Raw genomic sequence first — 24,650 nt, 5'->3', positions numbered from 1 at the left:
TTAGGTTGCTCAATAATTCAGTTCAGTTCAGTTGGTCTCTCAGTAGTGTCCAACTCTTTGCGACCCCATGGACCACAGCACGCCAGGCCTCCCTGGTCATCATCAACACCCAGAGTCTACTCAAACTCACCTACATTGAGTTGGTGATGCCATTCAATCATCTCATCCTCTGTTGTCCCCTTCTCCTCCAATCTTCAATCTTTCCCAGCATCAGGGTCTTTTCAAATGAGTCAGCTCTTCATATCAGGTGGCCAAAATATTTGAATTTCAGCTTCAACTCAGTCCTTCCAATGAACACTCAGGATTGATCTCCTTTAGGATGGACTTGTTGGATCTCTTTGCAGTCCAAAAGACTCTTGTCTTCTACAACACCACAGTTCCAAAGCATCAATGTTTCAGCGCTCAGCTTTCTTTATAGTCCAACTCTCACATCCATACATGACTACAGGAAAAACCATAGCCTTAATGAGACGGACCTCTGTTGATAAAGTAATGTCTCTGCTTTTTAATATGCTGTCTAGATTGATCAAAACTTTCCTTCCAAGGAATAAGCATCTTTTAATTTCATGACTGCAGTCACCGTCTGTAGTGATTTTGGAGCCCAAGAAAATAAAGTCTGTCACTGTTACCATTGTTTCCCTATCTGTTTATGATGAAGTGGTGGAACCAGATGCCATGATCTTCGTTTTCTGAATGTTGAGCTTTAAGCCAACTTTTTCCCTCTCCTCTTTCACTTTCATCAAGAGGCTCTTTAGTTCTTCTTCACTTTCTGCCATAAGGGTGGTGTCATTTGTGTATCTGAGGTGATTGATATTTCTCCTGGCAGTCTTGATTCCAGCTTGTGCTTCCTCCAGCCCAGCATTTCTCATGATGTACTCTGCATAGAAGTTAAATAAGCAGGGTGACAATATACAGCCTTGACCTACTGCTTTTCCTATTTGGAACCAATCCGTTGTTCCATGTCCAGTTCTAACTGTTGCTTCTTGACCTGCATACACATTTCTCAAGAGGCAGGTCAGGTGGTCTGGTATTCCCATCTCTTTAAGAATTTTGCACAGTTTATTGTGATCCACACAGTCAAAGGCTTTGGCATAGTCAATAAAACAGGAATAAATGTTTTTCTGGAACTCTCTTGCTTTTTTGATGATCCAGCAGATGTGGGCAATTTGATCTCTGATTCCTCTGTCTTTTCTAAAACCAGCTTGAGCATCTGGAAGTTCAGAGTTCACATATTGTTGAAGCTTGGGTTGGAGAATTTTGAGCGTTACTTTACTAGAGTGTGAGATGAGTGCAATTGTGTGGTAGTTTGAACATTCTTTGGCATTGCCTTTCTTTGGGAATGGGATGAAAACTGACCTTTTCCAGTCCTGTGGCCACTGCTGAGTTTTCCACATTTGCTGGCATGTTGAGTGCAGCACTTTCACAGCATCATCTTTCAGGATTTGAAATAGCTCAACTGGAATTCCATCACCTCCACTAGCTTTGTTCATAGTGGTGCTTCCTAAGGCCCAGTTGACTTCACATTCCAGGATGTCTGGCTCTAGGTGAGTGATCACACCATCGTGATTATCTGGATCATGAAGAACTTTTTGGTACAGTTCTTCTGTGTATTCTTGCCACCTCTTCTTAATATCTTCTGCGTCTGTTAGGTCCATACCATTTCCCTCCTTTATCGAGCCCATCTTTGCATGAAATGTTCCCTTGGTATCTCGAATTTTCTTAAAGAGCTCTCTAGTCTTTCCCATTCTATTGTTTTCCTCTATTTCTTTGCATTGATCACTGAGGAAGGCTTTCTTATCTCTCCTTGCTATTCTTTGGAACTCTGCATTCAAATGAGTATATCTTTCCTTTTCTCCTTTGCTTTTCACTTTTCTTCTTTTCACAGCTGTTTGTAAGGCCTCCTCAGACAGCCATTTTGCTTTTTTGCATTTCTTTTTCTTGGGGATGGTCTTAATCCCTGTCACCTGTATAATGTCATGAACCTCCATCCATAGCTCAATAATCAGGTTGCTCTAATTATTACATTCTATCTACATAGCTCATCACAGTCTACTTGTGGTGTCATTTTACAAATCCAAGTGAAGTATAGAAATTTTTACCTGTGTGTGTGTGTGTGTGTGTGTGTGTGTGTGTGTGTGTGCACTCAGTTATATCATACTCTTTGCAACCCCATGATCTGTAGCTCACCAGGCTCCTCTGTCTGTGAAATTCTCCAGTCAAGAATACTGGAGTTGGTTGCCATTTCCTTCAGGAGATCTTCGTGATTCGGGGTGAAACTCACGTTCTTTGTGTCTCCTGCTTTGGGAGGCAGGTTCTTTACCAGCTGAACCATCAGTGAAACCCTTACATCACTTTACCCTCACTCATTTATATTTGTTTTAAACATTACCTCTGTACACAATTCAGGCACAACTGCCACATGAGGCAGTGTTGTAATTTTTGCTTCAAAAGCAAAATTGTGTTCTCAATTTTGAGAACACTTGAGGAAAAGTAAAGCCTGTTTTTGCTTCCCTGTGTTTATGATTGCCATTAGCCATTGTTTTAGACTAGTTCTGAGACTGACAAATTCTTTTTCATTGTCTGAAAATATTTTCATTTCTTCTTTATTCCTAAAGCATATTTTCACTGTTTGTAGGATTCTGGGTTGACATTGCTTTTAGCACATAGCAAAAATTTTACACTTCCCCTGACCACCATAGCTTTGAATGTGAAATATGCTGTCATTCTAATTGCTTTACCTCTATGGAAGAGATGTCATTTTTCTCTGGCTGCCTTTTACATTTTCCTATGTCCTTATTTTTCAGAACTTTAATTATAGCATGTCTTAGCAAATATTTCTTTGGGTTTACTGTGCTTCTGTGTGTTTCTTATGTTCACTCAGCTTCATAAATCTATGCACATTTATGTTTTTCTTTTTTTCAAATTTGGGAAGTACTGAGCCATTATTTCTTCAGACTCTATTTTAGTCCTGCTTTCTTTCTCATCTCCTTCCAGGACTCCAATAACCCAAATGTTAGATGTTGTAATCCATAAATCTCTGAGGCGCTGTTCAATTTTTTTCAGTCTGTTTACTCTCTACTATTCAGATTGGTTAATTTCTATTGTTCTATCCTCTGGTTAACTAAATATTTTTTTTCTTCTGTCCCCTTCATTCTTCTGTTAAACCCATCTACTAAGGTTTTTATTTTTTTCACTATATTTAATAGTTCTTAAATTTCCATTTGGTACCTCTTTATATCATCTGTTTTATTTATTTATTTATTTTGCTGGAACTGTTTGCTGAGTCTTTCCCTGTTTTTTTCTTTCAAGTATGTTCCTAATTGCTCACTGAAGCCTAGCCTTTTTCATCATGGCTGGTTTAAAATCCTTGTCAGGAAATTCTAATATCCTTATCATCTCAGCATTGGCATCTATTGATGATTTTTTTACATTCCATTTGAGATCTTCCAGATTCATGGTATAACAAGTAATTTGAAATTGAAACATGTTTTAAGTTATTATTTTCTGAGATATTTTTATCTCATTTAACTCTTCTATTTTAGATGACTTTCTCTTACATCGCTCCACCAGGGCAGGTGGGGAGAACAGCCTCTTCACCACCAGGTGGAGATAGCAATCTAGGTTCCTCACTTCCCCTCCACTGACATCGAGGGAGTGGGCAACTCTTTATTACTGCTTGCCAGGGGTGGGAGTTCCAGCTCCCCACATGCTGTCCACTATTGGGGGGGTAGCCTCATTGCTTTCCGTTAGTAGTAGAAGTCCTGACTCTACTGTGCCTCCTTCCAATACCATCCCATAGGAAAGGGAGAAGGATGCCTCATTCTGTCCATAGGGGAAGGAAATGCAGGCTCTCCACGTGTTCTCCACTGACCCCTTGAGGGTGGGGCACCTGGTCAGCAACCAGCAGAGATGAGAGTCCTGGCTCCTTCTTTCACTTTCTCTGATATCACCACCCCAGTGTGGATGTGAGGGCACCCCATTAGACCATCATGAGGTTTCAGATCTACATTCTCTACTCATCCTCTGCTAGTGTGTGTCTGTGGGGAACATAGCTTCTCTATGGTGTTTGGTTGGAGTACAGCAATTGTCATCAAGTTTCCTGTCTTCCTGGATGCCCTTTTCTTCATCTTTCTGCTAGAGAAACATGCTTTTATGGGGCTTTTCCTTTTTTTTTTTTTTTTTTGTTTCTGTACCTGTTGTCCTGTCTGGATTGCTAGCTTCTTTGCCTCTAAATCTAGGGTATCTGAGACAAAAAAAATAAACCAGGGAGGAACTCACCACTTTGTTGTTCTCAGGCCCTGTGGTCCTTAACCTGTCTGCCTTCCATGCTCCATTCAGAATTTTGTTATTTTTGTTTTGTATCATCCAATTTATTTTTAAGTTACATTTAATTGCACGAATAGAGGAAAGTATGTCTGTGGTTAGAAACTGGCGAAAACATCAGATATCAGGTTTCTGCACGTCAAATTGGTTACTTAAATTTAACATACTTTTAAGGAAAATCAGTATAGCAAGTGGTCTTCCTCAAACTATTAGAATTAATTTGCGTTTGTAGGGAAAGAAATTATCCTGTTTTAAATTAATGACAGAGGTACACTATTTGTAATAATTAATCAACAGGTAATCCTTATTGTGACAGAAAAATAATATGTTTAGAAAAACAAGTATATTAAAATACACTTTAAATGATTATAATTTTAATGTTTTTATGTATCCCTTATATTGATATGTCCTTTTACAATTAAGTTATAGAAAAAATCAAATAGCCATAAAATGTAAAATTTTTGTTCTCAATGAATATGATTTTCTGCAGATTTTCAAAGTAACAAAAATTGTTTTAAATTAATTCATTGAATGCTTATTAAAATCATAGTATGTGCCAGACATTGTGCTAGAGAGATAATGATGAGCAAATTGTATGGTTTCTGCCTTAATCAAGCACAGTGTTCTCGTATAATAAAATATCAAAGTAAAAACTGAAATTGAACCTTCTGTGAAAGCATTTTATATGTTTTTATGAGTGGTGATGCTCAGGAAAGTCAGAATGTTGATATTATCTTTTGAGTATATGTCTCCAAGTATTATACAGAGAGAAACAGACTTTTCAAGCAGCAGCATTTATCACTAATGTTTACAAAACTAAATTGAACTTAAAAGTGATATCGTAAAATGTTCCATCAATATACAACAAATATATTTCAGTTGTTTTCTCTAATATCACGTAGATTTTTAATATTGGTTTAAAGTGTAACATAGTTTAGACAGTGTTACCCAATGATGGCCATGATTGTTAATGGTTTATATTAGCTGAAAGCTGTAAAATCATCCAAGGACTCTGTGAGCGTTAGAATAATAATTTACCAAGACAATTACCACATACTGGAATTTTTTGCAGCTCTAATTCAGTATTATTAATAATGGATAAAATTGCACTTTTCTTAGGTTGCTGTGGGCAGTAGGGAATTATTTCAATGAATATTTCAGCACATTATTTTAATCATTGTTCCACCAAATCCAAGTGGGCAATATTTTATAGTTCTTAATTCAGTTACTAAGAAACCATGGTCATTAAATTGCAAACTATTTGTAGTGAGGTCTATCCTGTGATTTACAAGCCTTGTTAAAAACAGTGTAAAAGAATGCAAACTATGCCATTAATACTTGTAATTTGATGCTGCATTTGTTCTAAACTCCCAGTGATTAATGTTTTTAGTAAAAGAAGGAACATTGTATGGAAAGCAGACCTGAATGTTATAATGCCTAAAATATGAGAATGTTACTGTTTTAAGTTTGTTCATTTGCAGAGAAAACATAAGTATACAAATGCAGTTGTAAAACAGAAATATCTCAAAAGTTACCTTAATTTTCCAATGAGACTAAAGAAATAAAGATTTAATTGTATTCGTTATTAAGAGTTAGATTTACCATAATATATAATATATAATGCCATTCACGTTCTTGAGGGGTTGAATGTGTGAAAGTTGCTCAGTCATGTCCGACTCCTTGCAGCCCCATGGACTATACAGTCCATGGAACTCTCCAGGCCAGAATACTGGAGTGGATAACCTTTTGCTTCTCCAGGGGATCTTCCCAACCCAGAGACTGAACCCAGGTCTCCAGATAATATTTAATCCTAATAAAAAGAAAGTGTGTAAAGCTTTTAAATTTTTTTGTGTAAACAGTCTGTTAATTCATATAACTTAAAAAAGTGTATTTCCAGTTATACATCATTATTAATAATCATTCTTATTTTTCATGTTCCCATTCTTAGCCAATTGCATGATTTTTGGCGTTTGGATTACTGGGAAGATGATCTTCGTCGAAGGAGACGGTTTGTCCGTAATGCCTTTGGCTCCACTCATGCTGAAGCGTTGCTCAAAGCTGCGATAGAGTACGGTGAGTACTGGTGCCTCTTACACTGGAATGCTCCTCCATGTGAGGTGACTCTCTGTGGTTGATAGTTCTTTTTTCTTTCAGCACCTTTTCAGGTTCTCCATGTCGTAAGTCAAAAATGTTACATTCTACTTTATTGTGCAGCATCATTTAGGTTACACTTAGTTAACCCAGTATTTCTCCCACTTGATGTACGTTAGACTCTTCAGCTTCTTTGTAATAGATTAGGAAGACTTTACATAATTGGTTATTACCCCCCACCTTCTCACAGAGCCTAAAACAAGAGTAGAGTCATTTTCCTTTTCAGCATGTTTCAAACTTTGGTCTTTCAGATTTTTTTCACTTAAAAAATTTACTATTGTAACTGTGTATTCAAATTTATATATTTTTATGTATAATTTGTGTGGGTATGTGTACATATGTACACTGTGTGAGTATACATGAAAAATATATACAAACATGTATACTGTTATGTATATACACATATACCTGCACATACTTGAGTATTTAAATATCTTATTAATAATCTCACTATATGGCATTCTCTATTTTAACCCTATTCTATTCTATCATTTTCAGTCTAATAAAATAAATAATGCCTCCATATGCCCATGTAAGTTCACAATCCTCCAACTGCAAATAAAGTTTGATAAATACCATCCTATATTAAAGATAGCATGAGCTATCACACTACAGTAGACTTGCATCCTAAATTGTCCTTTATAAAATGTGCAATAAAATAGTAAATATCAAAATATTTTTTGTAATTTAATAAAAATGCTGCTTTTGTAATTAAATAAAAATTTAATAAAAATACAATTTTTTTAAATTACAAAATTTTTTGTAATTTAATAAAAATTAAAATTAATAAATTTAATTTAAAAAATCTAAATACTTTAGATTTCTGTCCACCAAAAAGTGTACATAGGGCTATTCTGTCTGTGCACCTAATTTTAAATAGTCTAAGAAATTTAAGTTTGATTGATCATGTCACAGTTTTATAAACCACATACCCTTGGAAAATACTGTAATTGAATACTGTCCATATATTTTTGTTATTAACTATTTTTATTCTCACAGTCACTTGATTTTTGTTATTTTTTTTTAATTTATTTGAGAGTAATAAGTGAGCCATGGGGCTTCCCAGGTGGCTCAGTGGTAAAGACGAGGATTCTATCCCTGGTTCAGAACATCCCCTGGAGTGGGAGATGTCAACTCACTCCGGTACTCTTGCCTGGAAAATCCCATGGCCAGAGAAGCCTGGTGGGCTACAGTCTGTGGGGTCACAAAAGAGTTGAACTTTACATAGTGACAAAACAACACCAACACACAATAGTGAGCCATGTGTTTTAAAATTTACCTTAATAATATGTAGCAGAGGATGCAATTCATGTTCTGATAGATTAAATAGAGAAAATATGTAACCTTAATAGAAAATGTACACAGCTTTGAAAATTTACTGTATAAATAGTCTGTGAATTGATATAGTTTACTGAGGATCACAACAAAAATAAATATGTGAGGATTCCAGGCTCCTCTGTCCATGGAATTCTCCAGGCAAGAATACTGGAGTGGGTAGCCATTCCCTTCTCCAGGGGACCTTCCTGACCCAGAGACTGAGCCCCAGTCTTCTGCACTGCAGAAGTCTGAGCCACCAGGGAAGTCTGAGCCACCAGGGAAGCCCAAAAACTATTATACCTAAAATAATACTATACAGTAAAAGTAACTACAAGAGAGACAGTGCTAAAACATATATATATATATATATATATATAATATATATATATTATAGTTGACTTGTACTGCAGGTGATTTCTTTAATCAACTCAAAAAAAAAAAATCACCTAAGGATTCTGATACCTAAGGAATTAACAGCAACTTAAAATGAGTTGTTACCTTTATGTCCTACAAAAGAAATTCTTAAAAATATCTACTTAAAACTGCATGCTTTATAATATGAATTTAAAATTTTTAAAACTTTATTTTATATACATCCATTTAGGCATTTTCATCAATTCATATTGAATTCATCTCATTTGAAATTAGAAACATCTGAAAACAATATGTATTTTTTTTAATTTTATTTTATTTTTAAACTTTACAGTATTGTATTAGTTTTGCCAAATATCGAAATGGATCCGCCACAGGTATACATGTGTTCCCCATCCTGAACCCTCCTCCCACCTCCCTCCCCATACCATCCCTCTGGGTCGTCCCAGTGCACCAGCCCCAAGCATCCAGTATCGTGCATCGAACCTGGACTGGCAACTCGTTTCATACATGATATTATACATGTTTCAATGCCATTCTCCCAAATCATTCCACCCTCTCCCTCTCCAACAGAGTCCATAAGCCTGTTCTGTACATCAGTGTCTCTTTTGCTGTCTCATACACAGGGTTATTGTTACCATCTTTCTAAATTCCATATATATGCGTTAGTATACTGTATTGGTGTTTTTCTTTCTGGCTTACTCCACTCTGTATAATAGGCTCCAGTTTCATCCACCTCATTAGAACTGATTCAAATGTTTTCTTTTTAATGGCTGAGTAATACTCCATTGTGTATATATACCACAGCTTTCTTATCCATTCATCTGCTGATGGATATCTAGGTTGCTTCCATGTCCTGGCTATTATAAACAGTGCTGCGATGAACATTGGGGTACACGTGTCTCTTTCCCTTCTGGTTTCCTCAGTGTGTATGCCCAGCAGTGGGATTGCTGGATCATAAGGCAGTTCTATTTCCAGTTTTTTAAGGAATCTCCACACTGTTCTCCATAGTGGCTGTACTAGTTTGCATTCCCACCAACAGTGTAAGAGGGTTCCCTTTTCTCCACACCCTCTCCAGCATTTATTGCTTGTAGACTTTTGGATGGCAGCCATTCTGACTGGTGTGAAATGGTACCTCATAGTGGTTTTGATTTGCATTTCTCTGATAATGAGTGATGTTGAGCATCTTTTCATGTGTTTGTTATCCATCTGTATGTCTTCTTTAGAGAAATGTCTATTTAGTTCTTTGGCCCATTTTTTGATTGGGTCATTTATTTTTCTGGAGTTGAGCTGTAGGAGTTGCTTGTATATTTTTGAGATTAGTTGTTTGTCAGTTGCTTCATTTGCTATTATTTTCTCCCATTCTGAAGGCTGCCTTTTTACCTCGCTAATAGTTTCCTTTGATGTGCAGAAGCTTTTAAGTTTAATTAGGTCCCATTTGTTTATTTTTGCTTTTATTTCCAATATTCTGGGAGGTGGGTCATAGAGGATCCTGCTGTGATGTATGTCAGAGAGTGTTTTGCCTATGTTCTCCTCTAGGAGTTTTATAGTTTCTGGTCTTACGTTGAGATCTTTAATCCATTTTGAGTTTATTTTTGTGTATGGTGTTAGAAAGTGTTCTAGTTTCATTCTTTTTTTTTTAATTAATTTTATTTTATTTTTAAACTTTACATAATTGTATTAGTTTTGCCAAATATCAAAATGAATCTGCCACAGGTATACATGTGTTCCCCATCCTGAACCCTCCTCCCTCCTCCCTCCCCATACCATCCCTCTGGGTTGTCCCAGTGCACCAGCCCCAAGCATCCAGTATCATGCATCGAACCTTTCTTTTACAAGTGGTTGACCAGATTTCCCAGCACCACTTGTTAAAGAGATTGTCTTTAATCCATTGTATATTCTTGCCTCCTTTGTCAAAGATAAGGTGTCCATATGTGTGTGGATTTATCTCTGGGCTTTCTGTTTTGTTCCATTGATCTATATTTCTGTCTTTGTGCCAGTATCATACTGTCTTGATGACTGTGGCTTTATAGTAGAGCCTGAAGTCAGGTAGGTTGATTCCTCCAGTTCCATTCTTCTTTCTCAAGATAGCTTTGGCTATTCGAGGTTTTTTGTATTTCCATACAAATTGTGAAATTATTTGTTCTAGCTCTGTGAAGAATACCATTGGTAGCTTGATAGGGATTGCATTGAATCTATCAATTGCTTTGGGTAGTATACTCATTTTCAGTATATTGATTCTTCCAATCCATGAACATGGTATATTTCTCCATCTGTTAGTGTCCTCTTTGATTTCTTTCACCAGTGTTTTATAGTTTTCTATATATAGGTCTTTAAAACAATATGTAATAGAGGTTGAGCTGGCGTGATATTATTAGTGACACTGAGTTGCCAATACCACATTTGTATAGGATTCACATTATACCACATTTGTCATTCTACAGGTTGCTTGTATAAAGGGTTTGTTAGAAAAATATTTATTTTCCTTCTCTATAAAAATGGATGCCTTATTGTGTATGTTCAATTTGTAAAATGTCTGTTTTGCTAAACCAGTGTCAATCCTTATCAGAAATAAACTTTTTTTTATTAACACCTTTTTAAGATTGTCATGTATTTTAGTAATACAGTAACCACTATTAATGAATCTAAAATAAAATATAAAATTCTGATTTTTAAGTAGATGAAAGATATAGGTGATAGTAAACATCTGTGTAGTATAAATGTGTCTTAAAATATATAGTGATTTATGAGGGCTTCCCAGGTGGTGCTAGTGGTAAAGAACTTCCTGGCCAATGCAGGAGACATTAGAGATGCAGGTTCGATCCCTGGGACAGGAAATCTCCTGGAGCAGGGCCTGGCAACCTACTCCAGTGTTCTTGCCTGGAGAGTCCCATGGACAGAGGAGCATGGTAAGCTACACAGTCCATGGGGTCACAGAGAGTCAGACACAACTGAAGCGACTTAGCACAGCATGACAGGTGTTTATGAATTTTGAATAGTAGATCATTGGAAATATTCTGAACCTATTATCCCTCCTGAGTTGGATTCTTTGATAAAAGGAAGGTAGGGTATGTTTTTATGTTATGCATCCACATGTATGCCATGAAGCATTCAGGACATCTACATGGTGCCCATACCAGGTCTACTTTGTAGTCACTCCTGGAGGTAAGGTAGAGTGTGCTGTTCTGTGGTCAGTCGCCTCAGTCGTGTCCAACTCTTTGTGATCCCATGGACTGTAGCCCGCCAGGCTCTCTGTCCATGGATTTCTCCAGGCATTGAACCCATGGGATCTTCCCAACCCAGGGATTGAACCCATGGTTCCTGCATCTCCTGCATTGCAGGGAGACTCTTTTACCGCTGAGCCACCTGGGAAGCCCCTAGGATGGGTAGTAGAAGACAAAAAAGAACTCAAACGATTCTACTTCCAGAAACAGTTCTAGAAGACTCCTCTTCAACTTCACATCGGAGGACTTTAGGAAGTGGGTAGAGGGTAGGGGAGTAAGGTGAAGTATGGAGGATGTGAAGAGGTGAGTGAAAAGTGCTCCCTGGAGTGATCTGTACCTAGAAGTAGAAAGAGGAATTACAGATGGCCAGGAACATAGTCCTGTATCTTCTCCCAAACACTTTTGTGCCTTCTAACCTATGTATAAAGTATTTCTTCAGAAGAAATAGGAAGTAAATGTCAGTAATTATTACAAAGCACTTCATTCAATGAAAATAGATGTTGAAAGACTTAATTGAAAACATATTTTGTATATTTTAAAGGAAGCTTTTGTATTCACATTTTCCCAGAACATTCATAAAAGCTAACAAAACTCAGGCCATCATCTGGCCACTCTGCCTGCCATTAAACATTTAAATGTGTTTTAAGTACCTTAAAGTCTGGCAGTGTGTAGACTAACATCCAAATGATTTAATGTTTTGGTTTGTGTAGATGTAGATGAAGGGTATAAATATAGCACAAACCTACAAATTTTGAGAGAGCTTCTAGAACAAACTGAAATTCAATTATTTCTTCTTCTGTATTAAATAATTGCAGTATTTCAAATTCTGTCTTGAAAGTTAAACATTAAATGCACAGAGAAAGTCAGCTTTAATCTATAGTCAGTTTTGTTTTTTTTTTTTTCTGTTCATCTACATTGTGGCAACAAAATTGTTTTAGGAACAACAGGATATTTTATGACTGGAATGTTAAGTATGGCTAGAAGTATTTGAATCAGTGATCTAAGTTTTCAGAATGTTAACCAAGTTGTACAAGCTGAAAGAATAACCTAAAATTATTTAAATAGAGAATATTTATTTACATGGCCATCAAAGCAGTCCCTGAGATTGATCACTGGTCATGTCTCTCTGTTCGTGTAGTACACTATGTTTCAAGAATGTGAGCCTATATCAATATAACAGAAGTGAAACTGAATTTGCAGAGTTAATGTTTTAATAAATATGTTTTGAATCAGTAGACTTTTCCTTCAATTCAAACATTTTAGATTAAATTATACTTAAACTTTCGTGTGCTGGGCAGAAACAGCTGCAATTTAAATTTCATGACATTATTTTTAGGTAATTCATTTGGAGCCACAAAACAAATACATTAGCAATAAAATGTGTTAGCAATACTTTCTTTTAAATGAACAAATAATCAGAATTGAATATATTTTCAAAGAGACATAAAAGAGAATTATTTCATATTTACATTGAAAAGTGTTTTCTTGCATTTCATTATTGAAACTTTTGGTTGACCTTTTTCAGTTGGAAAACCTCCTTAGCACTGATGGAGTTTTTCATGCTTCTTAGTAATACTAATGAGTTGAATAATTTATGAGGTTGTCATGTGCAAAAGATTTGGTGTGATTTGATATACTTTCAGCCTCTGGTGTTGGAATGTGATTAATAAAAACCTAGAGGCATGTAATTTTTTTCCTGGTGTTTAATATTCTAATTTCATATGTACTCAATGTGCTATTTCAGTATTTTCTAATACCAAAATCTCATTCAAGTGCAAATTTAATTGATTATAAGGAATTTTGCAGACCATAGCAATGGAAGAATATAGTGAAAATATTTTAAACTATAAATTCATCTTTTGATCTGCTGGACTTTCTTCTTTAGGGCAAATTAGCTAATAAGCAAGTGATTGAAATAGGAGTGTTCTATGTATTGCTTGTATATTAAAATAAAACCTAAACTAGACAGATTCTGGCACTGAAAGTTTATGCTGTCAAAAAAATAGTTAAAATCTTAATAAGTTTGGTTGTCTTGTTGACTGTCAATTATCATTTTGGACTCTCTTTCCCTTCCATGAAATTATAGTGGAACAATGTTTCATCAAAGCTTAAGATCTCAGAGTCCCCCAAGTCTGTGATCAAAGACATCATCCTAAATAGGTCTTATCAGTCATCGCAGAGGACGGCAGGCTGCTTTAGCCAGAGGAAAAAAAAAAACTTGGAGCAAAGATGACAAAGTTAATCAGTCATTTCTTTGGCAATAAATAATAAGATATGCTGAGAACTGCAAATGAGAACATCCTTAGGTTCCTCAGAGATGTGTCCACTTAGCACCTGGTTTATCCAAGCTTGTGAAGCCATCATGATATGACCTTGATGAAGAAAAAGCAGCTCTGTAATAAATCTGGAATTAAATTAGTTTTGATGGTATATGCATGACTACTGTAAAGTGCTACTTGCAATATTCAAGAAACAAGAAAAGCACTGAGAATTTAAAGAATACTAATGCAGCTATATACGGTTGTTGAGACAGGAACTTCAAATTATCTGACTTCATTTTTTTTTACTTCAATTTTTTGAAGACTTTACACTTAGTCGGAAAAGATTATTTGAGTTTTTAACCTAGTGGTCTCGATTGTTTGTACCATATTGTCTCTAGCAGACATCTTATAATTGTTCATTGATAAGTTCATTTTAGTTGGTGTATTATTAATTAAATCTTCATACCTGAATGAAATAGATGATCTGATTATTATTAAAATAATTTATTGAAAAATTAATGATGTAACTTTTGTATGAGTGAGAGAAAGACATACATGGAATCATCTTTCAGCTCTTTTTGATGCCAGTGCACATTTTAATATAATCTCATCTTTACCTCATGGTTTTATAGTCTCTTAAAAGAACTAAAATGGATTATTTAAATGCTGTCTTATAAAATATGTTTATAAAATGCGTTTTAAAGTTTTCATATAAGAACATTTTCATGACAACCAAGGTTTTAACAACTCCCCTGTTTTTATGTTGAAGCTTTAGATGGAAGGCTTTAAACTGACTCAAGATGGTAGCTTCATTCATTTGAGAGCATTTATCAGGTATCTTCCACGTGCCATGCATGCACGACGTACAAGGTTCAGAGGCTGAGACACAGTTTCTACCTCCTCACAGCACTTAGTTTAGTGTAGTGATTCTCAGCAGGGATGAAAGTCAGCCTGTGTTCCTGCTGTTTAAAGGGTAGAAACTAAGACTGCTGCTAAAATACCCAACCGTTCACCAGACAGTTCATCAAAAGGACAACAAAATCCAGCCGAAAACATCAGTAGTACCAAGGTTGAAAAATCCTCGTATAATGGAAAGAAATAAGCTATTCTCATAGAGGGAAGTGGTACTTCATAAAGGAAAGGAAGGAAGATGGATAACTCTGGGGATAGTGGGTTGGAATCAGCTTCACTGAAATAGTTACTTATGAACTGACTTGAGAGAAGGTTAGGAATTTATCAGAAGCAGCAGAGTTAAGAACAGAAATTTCCAAGACATGGAAGCATAAAAAAGCCTAACTTACTTCTTTGAATGGGATCAATATTTTGTACTTGGTAGTAGCTCACCTTATGAAGTTATCAGAAAATGTTTTCATTTTAGGTATTTTATATTCTGAGATAAAAAAATAAGTTGAGGGCAGGAATCATATCTTTCAACCATTTCATTTAAAGCATTCATATTAATACAATTTCATGTACTTAATTGCTGCTGTTTACTTAACAGTTCATTCATTTCAAGGTATCACTTCAGTTCAGTCACTCACTTGTGTCCGACTTGTTGTGACTCCATGAACCGCAGCACACCCGACCTCCCTGTCCATCACCAACTCCCGAAGTCTACCCAAACCCATGTCCATTGAGTCAGTGATGCCATCCAGTCATCTCATCCTCTGTTGTCCCCTTCTCCTCCTGCCCTCAATCTTTCCCACCATCAGGGTCTTTTCAAGTGAGTCAGCTCTTCGCATCAGGTGGCCAAAGTATTAGAGTTTCAGCTTCAACATCAGTCCTTCCAGTGAACACCCAGGACTGATCTCCTTTAGGATGGACTGGTTGGATCTCCTTGCAGTCCAAGGGACTCTCAAGAGTCTTCTCCAACACCACAGTTCAAAAGCATCAATTCTTCGGCGCTCAGCTTTCTTTATAATCCAACTCTCACATCCATACATGACCACTGGAATAGTACATCCATACATGACTACTGGAATAGTCAGCCATAGCCTTGACTAGACTGACCTTTTTTGACAAAGTAATGTCTCTGCTTTTTAATATGCTGTCTAGGTTGGTCATAACTTTCCTTCCAAGGAGTAAGTGTCTTTTAATTTCATGGCTGCAGTCACCATCTGTGGTAATTTTGGAGCCCAAGAAAATAAACTCTGTCACTGTTTCCCCATCTATTTCCCAAAAAGTGATGGGACCAGATGCCATGATCTTCGTTTTCTGAATGTTGAGCTTTAAGCCAACTTTTTCCCTCTCCTCTTTCACTTTCATCAAGAAGCTCTTTAGTTCTTCTTCACTTTCTGCCATAAGGGTGGTGTCATCTGCATATCTGAGGTTATTGATATTTCTCCCAGCAATCTTGATTCCAGCTTGTGCTTCCTCCAGCCCAGCATTTCTCATGATGTACTCTGCATAGAAGTTAAATAAGCAGGGTGACAATATACAGCCTTGACGTACTCCTTTTCCTATTTGGAACCAGTCTGTTGTTCCACGTCCAGTTCTAGCTGTTGCTTCCTGATCTGCATACAGTTTTCTCAAGAGGTAAGTTAGGTGATCTGATATACCCATCTCCTTCAGAATTTTCCACAGTTTATTGTGATCCAAACAGTCAAGGACTTTGGCATAGTCAATAAAGCAGAAATAGATGTTTTTCTGGCACTCTCTTGCTTTTTTGATGATCCAGTGAATGTTGGCAATTTGATCTCTGGTTCCTCTGCCTTTTCTAAAACATCTGGAAGTTCATGGTTCACATATTGCTGAAGCCTGGCTTGGAGAATTTTGAGCATTACTTTACTAGAGTGTGAGATGAGTACAATTGTGCGGTAGTTTGAGCATTCTTTGGCATTGCCTTTCTTTGGGATTGGAATGAAAACTGACTTTTCCAGTCCTGTGGCCACTGCTGAGTTTTCCACACTTGCTGGCATATTGAGTGCAGCAGTTGCACAGCATCATCTTTCAGGATTTGAAATAGCTCAACTGGAATTCCATCATCTCCACTAGCTTTGTTTGTAGTGATGCTTCCTAAGGCCCACTTGACTTCACATTCCAAGATGTCTGGTTCTAGGTGAGTGTGAGTGATCACACCATCGTGATTATCTGAGTCGTGAAGATCTTTTTGTACAGTTCTTCTGTGTATTCTTGCCACCTCTTCTTAACATCTTCTGCTTCTGTTAGGTCCATACTATTTCTGTCCTTTATTGAGCCCATCTTTGCATGAAGTGTTCCCTTGGTATCTCTAATTTTCTTGAGAAGATCTCTAGTCTTTCCCATTCTATTGTTTTCCTCTATTTCTTTGCATTGATCGCTGAGGAAGGCTTTCTTATCTTTCCTTGATATTTCAAAATATACATACAGCATTTTAACACATATATTCATCCTTTCAATGACCACACTGAAGCATGACAGTATATGGAATAGGTCTATAAGTATGGTATTTTCAAATTCTGCAATTGTTTTTTTTTATGTCTGTACTTTATTTCCACCTAGTGAGTCAAAAGCCACCAAAGATAAGGAGCTAACAAAATTATATCGATAGATCTATTGCTGAGTGGCATGGAACTGCTCATATTCTTGCCCATATTTTTAGACTAATTTTTATAAAATGTACCCCAAAATTACATTTATAAATAATTAAAATAGAGTATGATAAATGTTTTCATCAAAGTATATTAAAAACGTTACATAAACTCAGTGAATAAGGCTGTCTGATTGAATAAATAAATTTTAGTTAGACTTAAAAGGATGAATGGAGATCTTCCCAAGCCAGTAAGTGGAATGTTGGCAACATGGACAAAGGGACCACACAACACAACATGAATTGTTTGGGGAACAAAAAGATAGTGTGGGGAGTTAAGGAAAAGGCTGTTTGGAGCTATCCTGTGAAAGACTTTGTCAGCAGAGCATAAGAGTATTTTTATTTGGGAAAATGACAAAGCATAGAAATTAAGTGTCATGCTAACTAATAAATGCTTGTTATTGTTCAGTTGCTAAGTTAGTCCAACTGTTTTACAACCCTGTGGATTGTAGCCCACCAGGCTTTCCTGTCCATGAGATTTCCCAGGCAGGAATCCTGGAGCAAATTGCCATTTCCTTCTCCAGGGGATCTTCTGATACAGGGATCAAACCTGCATCTCCTGCATTGGCAGGCAGATTCTTTGCCACTGACCCACCTATGAAGGCTTTAACTAATAAATTTTATATAGTGCAAAATCTCAATCTAAACACCATTCTTTTCCTAGACAATGTGTTGCTGTAGATACATTTGAAATTTTCCAAGTACAAGAGTCTCATTGAACATTTCCACTCTCTAAAGTTAATCTGCTGAATTTGGCCCACTGGTCTAGTCTGTCATCCACATAGGTTTCTCAGTACAGATGAACTGACAGTCATTCACAGACTGTGCATTCAATGTCATTTATAAAAACATTATTTAAAATATCTTTGGTGTTTTTAAAAGTGTTTTAGACAACCTATACCAACACCATCTCTTAACTATCCTATTTTTAAAAAATTAAAGAATCTATCTACAGTGCGTTCAGTTCCTGGGTCGGGAAGATCCCCTGGAGAAGGAAATGGCAACCGACTCCAGCATTCTTGCCTGGTGAATTTCATGGACAGAGGAGCCTGGAGGAGGGCTCCAGTCCCTGAGGTTACAAAGAGTCGGACACAGCTGAAGTGTCTAACACTCCCACGTCTCCGAGCCAGTTGCTTATTTATCCAAAACATCTCCTATTCCCATTTCTCATATTTTTAAAGTAAAATAGCCACACTGAATTTTATGTAAGGCTTAAGAAAGAAAAGACCCTGATGCTGGGAAAGATTGAAGGCTTGAGGAGAAGGGGGTGACACAGGATGAGATGGTTGGACGGCATCACCGACTCAATGGACATGAATTTGAGTAAACTCTGGGAGTTGGTGATGGACAGGGAGGCCTGGCGTGCTGCAGTCCATGGGTCGCAAAGAGTCGGACATGTCTGAGCGACTGATCTGAAAAAAGAAACACCAAGCTTCATTCCCCAGGTTAATTCCATTCACTGCCAGAGGAAGTCTCCCCACCCTCTCAGCCCCTGTTCAAGTTGTCCAGCTCATCTTTTCTTTCATTCCAAGAGTTACAAAACTTTTCCATTCTGCCACTCATCTGCCATCTACCCTAGACTCATAGTGAAAAATTTCTTTTATGTATTTTCCCCTGCCTTTCATCTTCCCTACCTTCTTTCCTGAAAATAAACATGATCATTGTAGAAAACCTAGATAATGCTCAAAAAATTTAAAGAAGGGAGGAAAAGGGCACTCAAAGACAACCATGTGAAGATAGCTGCCTTTACCATTTTGACATACTTATTTCCTGCTGACCTTTTTCTAAGCATACTTTTTAACATAGGGACCAAACACTATGCTATTTATTCAAGAAGTCACAAAGGTGAATAATCCATTATCTCTCTGCTTTATGCTATTTAGAGGGTTCCAGACTGGCCCAAATTTTCTATATGTTTTAGCATTTTTTTCCCACAAGTGTGCCATGTGATTTTTAATGTAATGAAATCCTATTTAAAATATTCTGAAATCACCCTAAGTTAATGATTAATCAGAATCCTACCACATAATATTCAGTCTAAAACATGAATAAAAAAACTATTTATCATCATGTATAAAGTAGGACTTATCAAATTTCCTTTAAAAAGCATAGAGCAGTTTTCTGTGTTCACTGCATTAAGAAGATTGTTAAGTTAGCATGCAGCACTTAAATTCAACAATATTTTCTTGAACCTTTTTAATTGCATTTTTTGTTAAAAAATGCTGTTTATGAATATCCCCTTTGTTGGTCTGCTGTAAGAAATACTGCTTACATATAAATATTTTGAATTAGGAATAAATGAAATTCCGTTTTTGCTGTCAGAACCAAATTGTAAAAATGCACTGCTTGTCTTTGAAAATCAGTATACTCTATTAGCAGGCCTGTCAATATAAAAAGTGCATTCCATTTCCACCTCTTGCTCTAATAACCTCTTCTGTGTTACTCTGAGGCAGTTCACATAATCAGAGTATATTGTCAGCTTACTGGAGTTGGGGAAGCATGAAATGAAAATCACGTTAATATTGATCCAATTCTTTTACTTGCAAGTGTCCTTGATGTCCTTTTCCACAGAGCAATAACTGTTGATGTTAGGTAGCCATTTTATTTCTTATAGTCTAGCAAATCGTTTACAAGCACAACTAATGTGAATAAGAACTTACCACTTAGAAGAATAATCTGTCAACATTCCATCTTAATTAATGCCCATATTGCTAATTCTGCATATTTATCCTGCCACTGAAATATTTTTGGGGGGCTTTTCAGAGAACAACCTACTTGCAGATATAAGGTTTATATCTCGTTTAAAACAGAGGCTGCACAAGTTACTCATTTCACTAGTAAAAGCACAAAGGATGCTGTACTCTAATTTTATGTGATACAATGATATGCTAGATGGACCATAAATAGTAGCATCAATTATTAGTTCAGGGAAGAATGACCATTTCTGAATCAAATTCATTGTAAATTTGAAACTAGTTTCTTGGTAGTTTTATGGTGGTATAGATAGTGTCTATTTTGGATTATAAAATATATTCTCTGTCAACAAAAATGAAGTAAGAACCATGATTAAATCCAGTGCATTCAGACTAAAATACCCACAACTAAGGAAGGAGTCTAAACTGTCCAGATTTTTTTTCTATATTTATTAACTGTGGTCAGTAACTTCAGATTTTTTATTTAAAGTCTGTTTGAAACAACAGATGGGAACTGTCTATTTGAATAGAAACAGTCTGTTTCACTTATGAAAGTATATGCTTTCATAAAATAATTTTGTATTGATAAAGCAAGGCTCCTGACTCAGCATCAGATATAAAGGAGAAAAAAAAGATCCTGAGATTTCCAGTCATTCTTTCCAATAGTGTTTTTATTCAGTGTCACTTTAACAGTGTTCACCACTGGGATTTTTCTGTTACAAAGGCTGTTTTTCCTTTAATCCTATTCTGTACAGAAGAGTATTTTTTCAGTCCTTGGTGTTTAGCAAATCTTTATTTCTCTGTCATCATCATTCATGCTTCTTAAGAAAGGAAATGCTATATTTGTACTATAAAGTCAAAGGCAAAATTTAATTTTGAATTTAAATTATTTATGGAGAGAATTATGTATTTTTTTAGTAAATGATTGTTATAGTAAAGTTTGTTCTATGTATGTATCTGCTGCTTTTATGTCACATTAAGATTGGCATAAAATATTTTTGAACGGTAGGCTTCTCAATACAACAAAAAGCATTTTTTCATCTTTTTTGAAATGTTCAAAATTGTAAACTTCTCTATAATAGATTGATTCATATGTATTATTGCATGAGATATTACCACCATATCTCATGTAATCAGCTGAGAGGTATATTTATCTTAAAGTCTTTTTCTTTTAAAGTGGAAATTAAATAATACCATTTGGAGTTACTAAAAGCACTATTCTGTAAAGGTATTTCTTGCTCTGATTTCAACTTTAATGAGAAAGAACAACCTCTATTTTAAAATTTGCCAAAGTATCATATGTTATTAATAGTCCTAGTCCATTTTGTCAAAACACATTTTCTAAGCTAAAAATGTTGTGAAATGCTATATATTGAAAAGAATTTCTTCCCCAAAAATGAATGCCATCTTAAACTGATTTTAAGATGTTTAGTAATGTTAGAATTTCCTATTCATATATTTAGATAAAATGAGATGAAATTTCCATTCTTTCCATCTCTTTCCAATTATGGAAGAAAATTATGTATTATGTGGATCATCTATATAATTCTGTAAAACAAATTATGATATCAACTTTGTTGAGAAAGCATTTTTTTTCCTTATGTTCAGTTCAGTTCAGTCGCTCAGTCGTGTCCGACTTTTTCCTTATGTAAGATACTACAAATATTTATATTCATAAGATGCCTCTATTCAAAATCAAAAACAAATTTCAAATATATTGATTCTTATATCATTTTATTTAATAATACCTTTAAGTGAATGATATGATTATTGAGGGAAAACAATTTTTAATGTAAGCTATTTACACTCTCTTCAACTTTACAAACACTTCTTGGTACCTGCCTACATGCTGTCCTTGCTGTCTTCAGGAAGTATCTGGTCTAATGGAGGCATTGAAGTCTCATACTGCCTTGTAATGAATACAAACAGTATCACAACAGCATGGTGATAGGAAGATTAATCCCAACTGAAGGAAGGGAAACCATTATTGAATAATCAGTATCTGCTGGGTATTGTGCTCATAAGACCTAAGATGCATTTGGTAGCTTATTTGAGTTTTTTGATCCTCACATCAGCCTGCATTTTTCCCCCTTTGCATAAACCTTAGGCAGGAGAAGGCAGTGGCACCCCACTCCAGTACTCTTGCCTGGAAAATCCCATGGACAGAGGAGCCTGGAAGGCTGCAGTCCATGGGCTCGCGAAGAGTCGGGCACAACTGAGCGACTTCCCTTTCACTTTTCACTTTCATGCATTGGAGAAAGAAATGGCAGCCCACTCCAGTGTTCTTGCCTGGAGAATCCCAGGGACGGGGGAGCCTGGTGGGCTGCCGTCTATGGGGTCACACAGAGTCAGACACGACTGAAGTGACTTAGCAGCAGCAGCAGCAGTGTTGTAATCAATAAAGAATTGGTTGTATCCTTGTTCAGTTTTAAATTAAAGACTTAGTAAACTCTTTTTAATACTCTTGTTATTTTCTCAACATTTTAACAAAACATTAAGAGCTTATTATGGGAGATGTGATAGATGTGGGTTCAATCCCTGGGTCAGAAAGATTCCCTAGAGAAGGAAATGGCAACCCACTCCAGTATTCTTGCATGGAGAATCCCACGGACAGAGGAGCCTGGTGGGCTACAGTCACAAAGAGTTGGACACAACTGAGCAACTAACACTGTATAAAAAATATTCATGCATTTCAAAGTATTTCAGCATCCATTGTCTCATTCTAACACTGCAATTATCCTTTAAGAGTTCACTTAGTAAATACTTAGTCCTCTTCCAACAGCCTAGGAAACTGAAGTTAGGAGATTGGTCTGTATTTTTTTTTTTAGTATGTTCTTAATGGATGCTTACAGGAAAAAAGAAGGAAAGAATTGCAAATCACATAGTTCACCTTCCTCATGTATGAGGAAATTGTAAAGGACGTAAAGAGAAAAGTAACTTAAGTGCTGTACTTTTTCATACTCTTCATGGGGTTCTCAAGGCAAGAATACTGAAGTGGTTTGCCATCCCCTTCTCCAGTGGACCACGTTTTGTCAGAACTCTCCATCACCAGCTCAGATGGACATGAGTTTGAGCAAGCTCTGGGAGTTGGTGATGGATAGGGAAGCCTGGCGTGCTGCAGTCTGTGGAGTCGCAAAGAGTCGGACACAACTGAGTGACTGAACTGAACTAAACTGAAGTGCTGTACATATAAAATGATTAATATACTGATTATATATTTATTTTCATGTGGTCACTCAACAAATATTTATTGATTGCCACTTTTTTGACACTTGTTGCACTGGAAATAAAAATCTAATTAAGAGTACACCTAAATGAAAACCTTAGGAAAAAATATCAAAAACAACAGTATATTGGGACTATATGTAAGATACAAAATGTGTGCAGTGAAGAGAGTAATCAAACTGAATCTTGAAGAACAAAGCAGGTGAGCAAATTCCATGTAAGAGAAACTCCACATGTCATACTTAAAGGTTTGAAACAGTGTGGCATGTTTGGTAACAAAAGCTTTCAGCTCTTGGGGAACACAAGGTGTGAAGAGGTCAAATTGGCAAATTAGTGAGATTAAATAGGCAGGGAGAGGATCATGAGTTATAGACCATATACTTAAATTGTACAGATCAAATAACATTGAGAAGAGATTCTCACAGAGTAAATATACATAATATAGGTAGATACATAGGTAGGTAGGTAGGTAGATAGATACATATATACATCCATGTATTTTTAATAAATGAAAATTAAATGCAGAATAAGTAATAACTATAATATAAAACTGATAAGAAACATGCCACACTAAAATTGGCTTGCTGTGGGTTTATCTTTTCTTTGTGCATTAGCAAAACAGACATGATTTATTGCTTACCTATTATTATAAATTACTTTTTTCCTTATTGGTATAGATATTTATTTATTGTTTGCCTATTATTATAAATTAATTTTTTCCTTATTAGTATAGATATTTTAGAGTTGACTATAGAATAACTCCTTAAACAGAAATAAACTACTGAATAGTACTTTTCTGTACAATGACTGCCTCTGTTTATCAGTAGAAAAAGATATGATGGGCAAATGAAATAAATTATTTGCCTTAATTGCCCAGAGTTTCCAGTTAGACATATTCTCTGAACATTATCAAGATAAGTTAATGTGTCTGATTTCTGTATTTTAACTTACACTTGTTTAAAATAACAATAAAACTTTTAAATGATAATTATTATTATATTATAATAGTAATGCTAGAGTATAGGTAACAGTACTAAAACTAGAAACATCTTAGTTTTCTTAACTTCACTTTTAATATATATTTTGTTTCATATGAATCCTTATTATTAAGAGAAATATTATGAGAGAGGAGCTTTATTTAGGGTCATGTAATGCCATGTACTATATTAGATAACATTTTCACATACAGAGCTGTAAGCATATTTACATACTAAGAAATCTAATGTGTATAGGATAGTTTCCTGCATTTGTAATATGATGTGGAAAATATTTTAAGTTTAATTTTGGATTTGACTTCTTGAATCTATAATTTGATGGGATTTTTTTATTTTGAAACCTTTCAAATGTTACGGCATTTTAATGTTTTCCTGGAAAATAAGCATATATGTCTATCCTGTCCAGGTTTACACATAATTCACATTTTCGAATCTAAGGCTTTCTGGTGGTTTGTGGTACTCGCTCGTTAATTTCTTGATGAATGGCTAAAGAGGCCAAGAGGTGCTCTCAGTCCAACTTG

At 35.8% G+C, this 24,650-nt stretch overlaps 1 protein-coding gene across 11 annotated transcripts in view; it reads left to right on the top strand.

The window, feature by feature from the left end:
- NBEA (neurobeachin) overlaps window positions 1-24,650 on the top strand; it is a 673,417-nt gene that overhangs the window by 410,054 nt on the left and 238,713 nt on the right. For all 11 annotated transcript variants that reach the window (XM_027557433.1, XM_027557431.1, XM_027557423.1 and 8 more), the window contains one exon: window positions 6,272-6,396. In XM_027557433.1, the coding sequence (XP_027413234.1) occupies window positions 6,272-6,396 (125 nt within the window). The remainder of the gene's footprint in view (window positions 1-6,271; window positions 6,397-24,650) is intronic.

Source organism: Bos indicus x Bos taurus, chromosome 12 (genome assembly GCF_003369695.1).
Source record: "Bos indicus x Bos taurus breed Angus x Brahman F1 hybrid chromosome 12, Bos_hybrid_MaternalHap_v2.0, whole genome shotgun sequence".
Taxonomy (NCBI): domain Eukaryota; kingdom Metazoa; phylum Chordata; class Mammalia; order Artiodactyla; family Bovidae; genus Bos; species Bos indicus x Bos taurus.
This window is presented reverse-complemented; position numbering and strand designations above follow the sequence as displayed.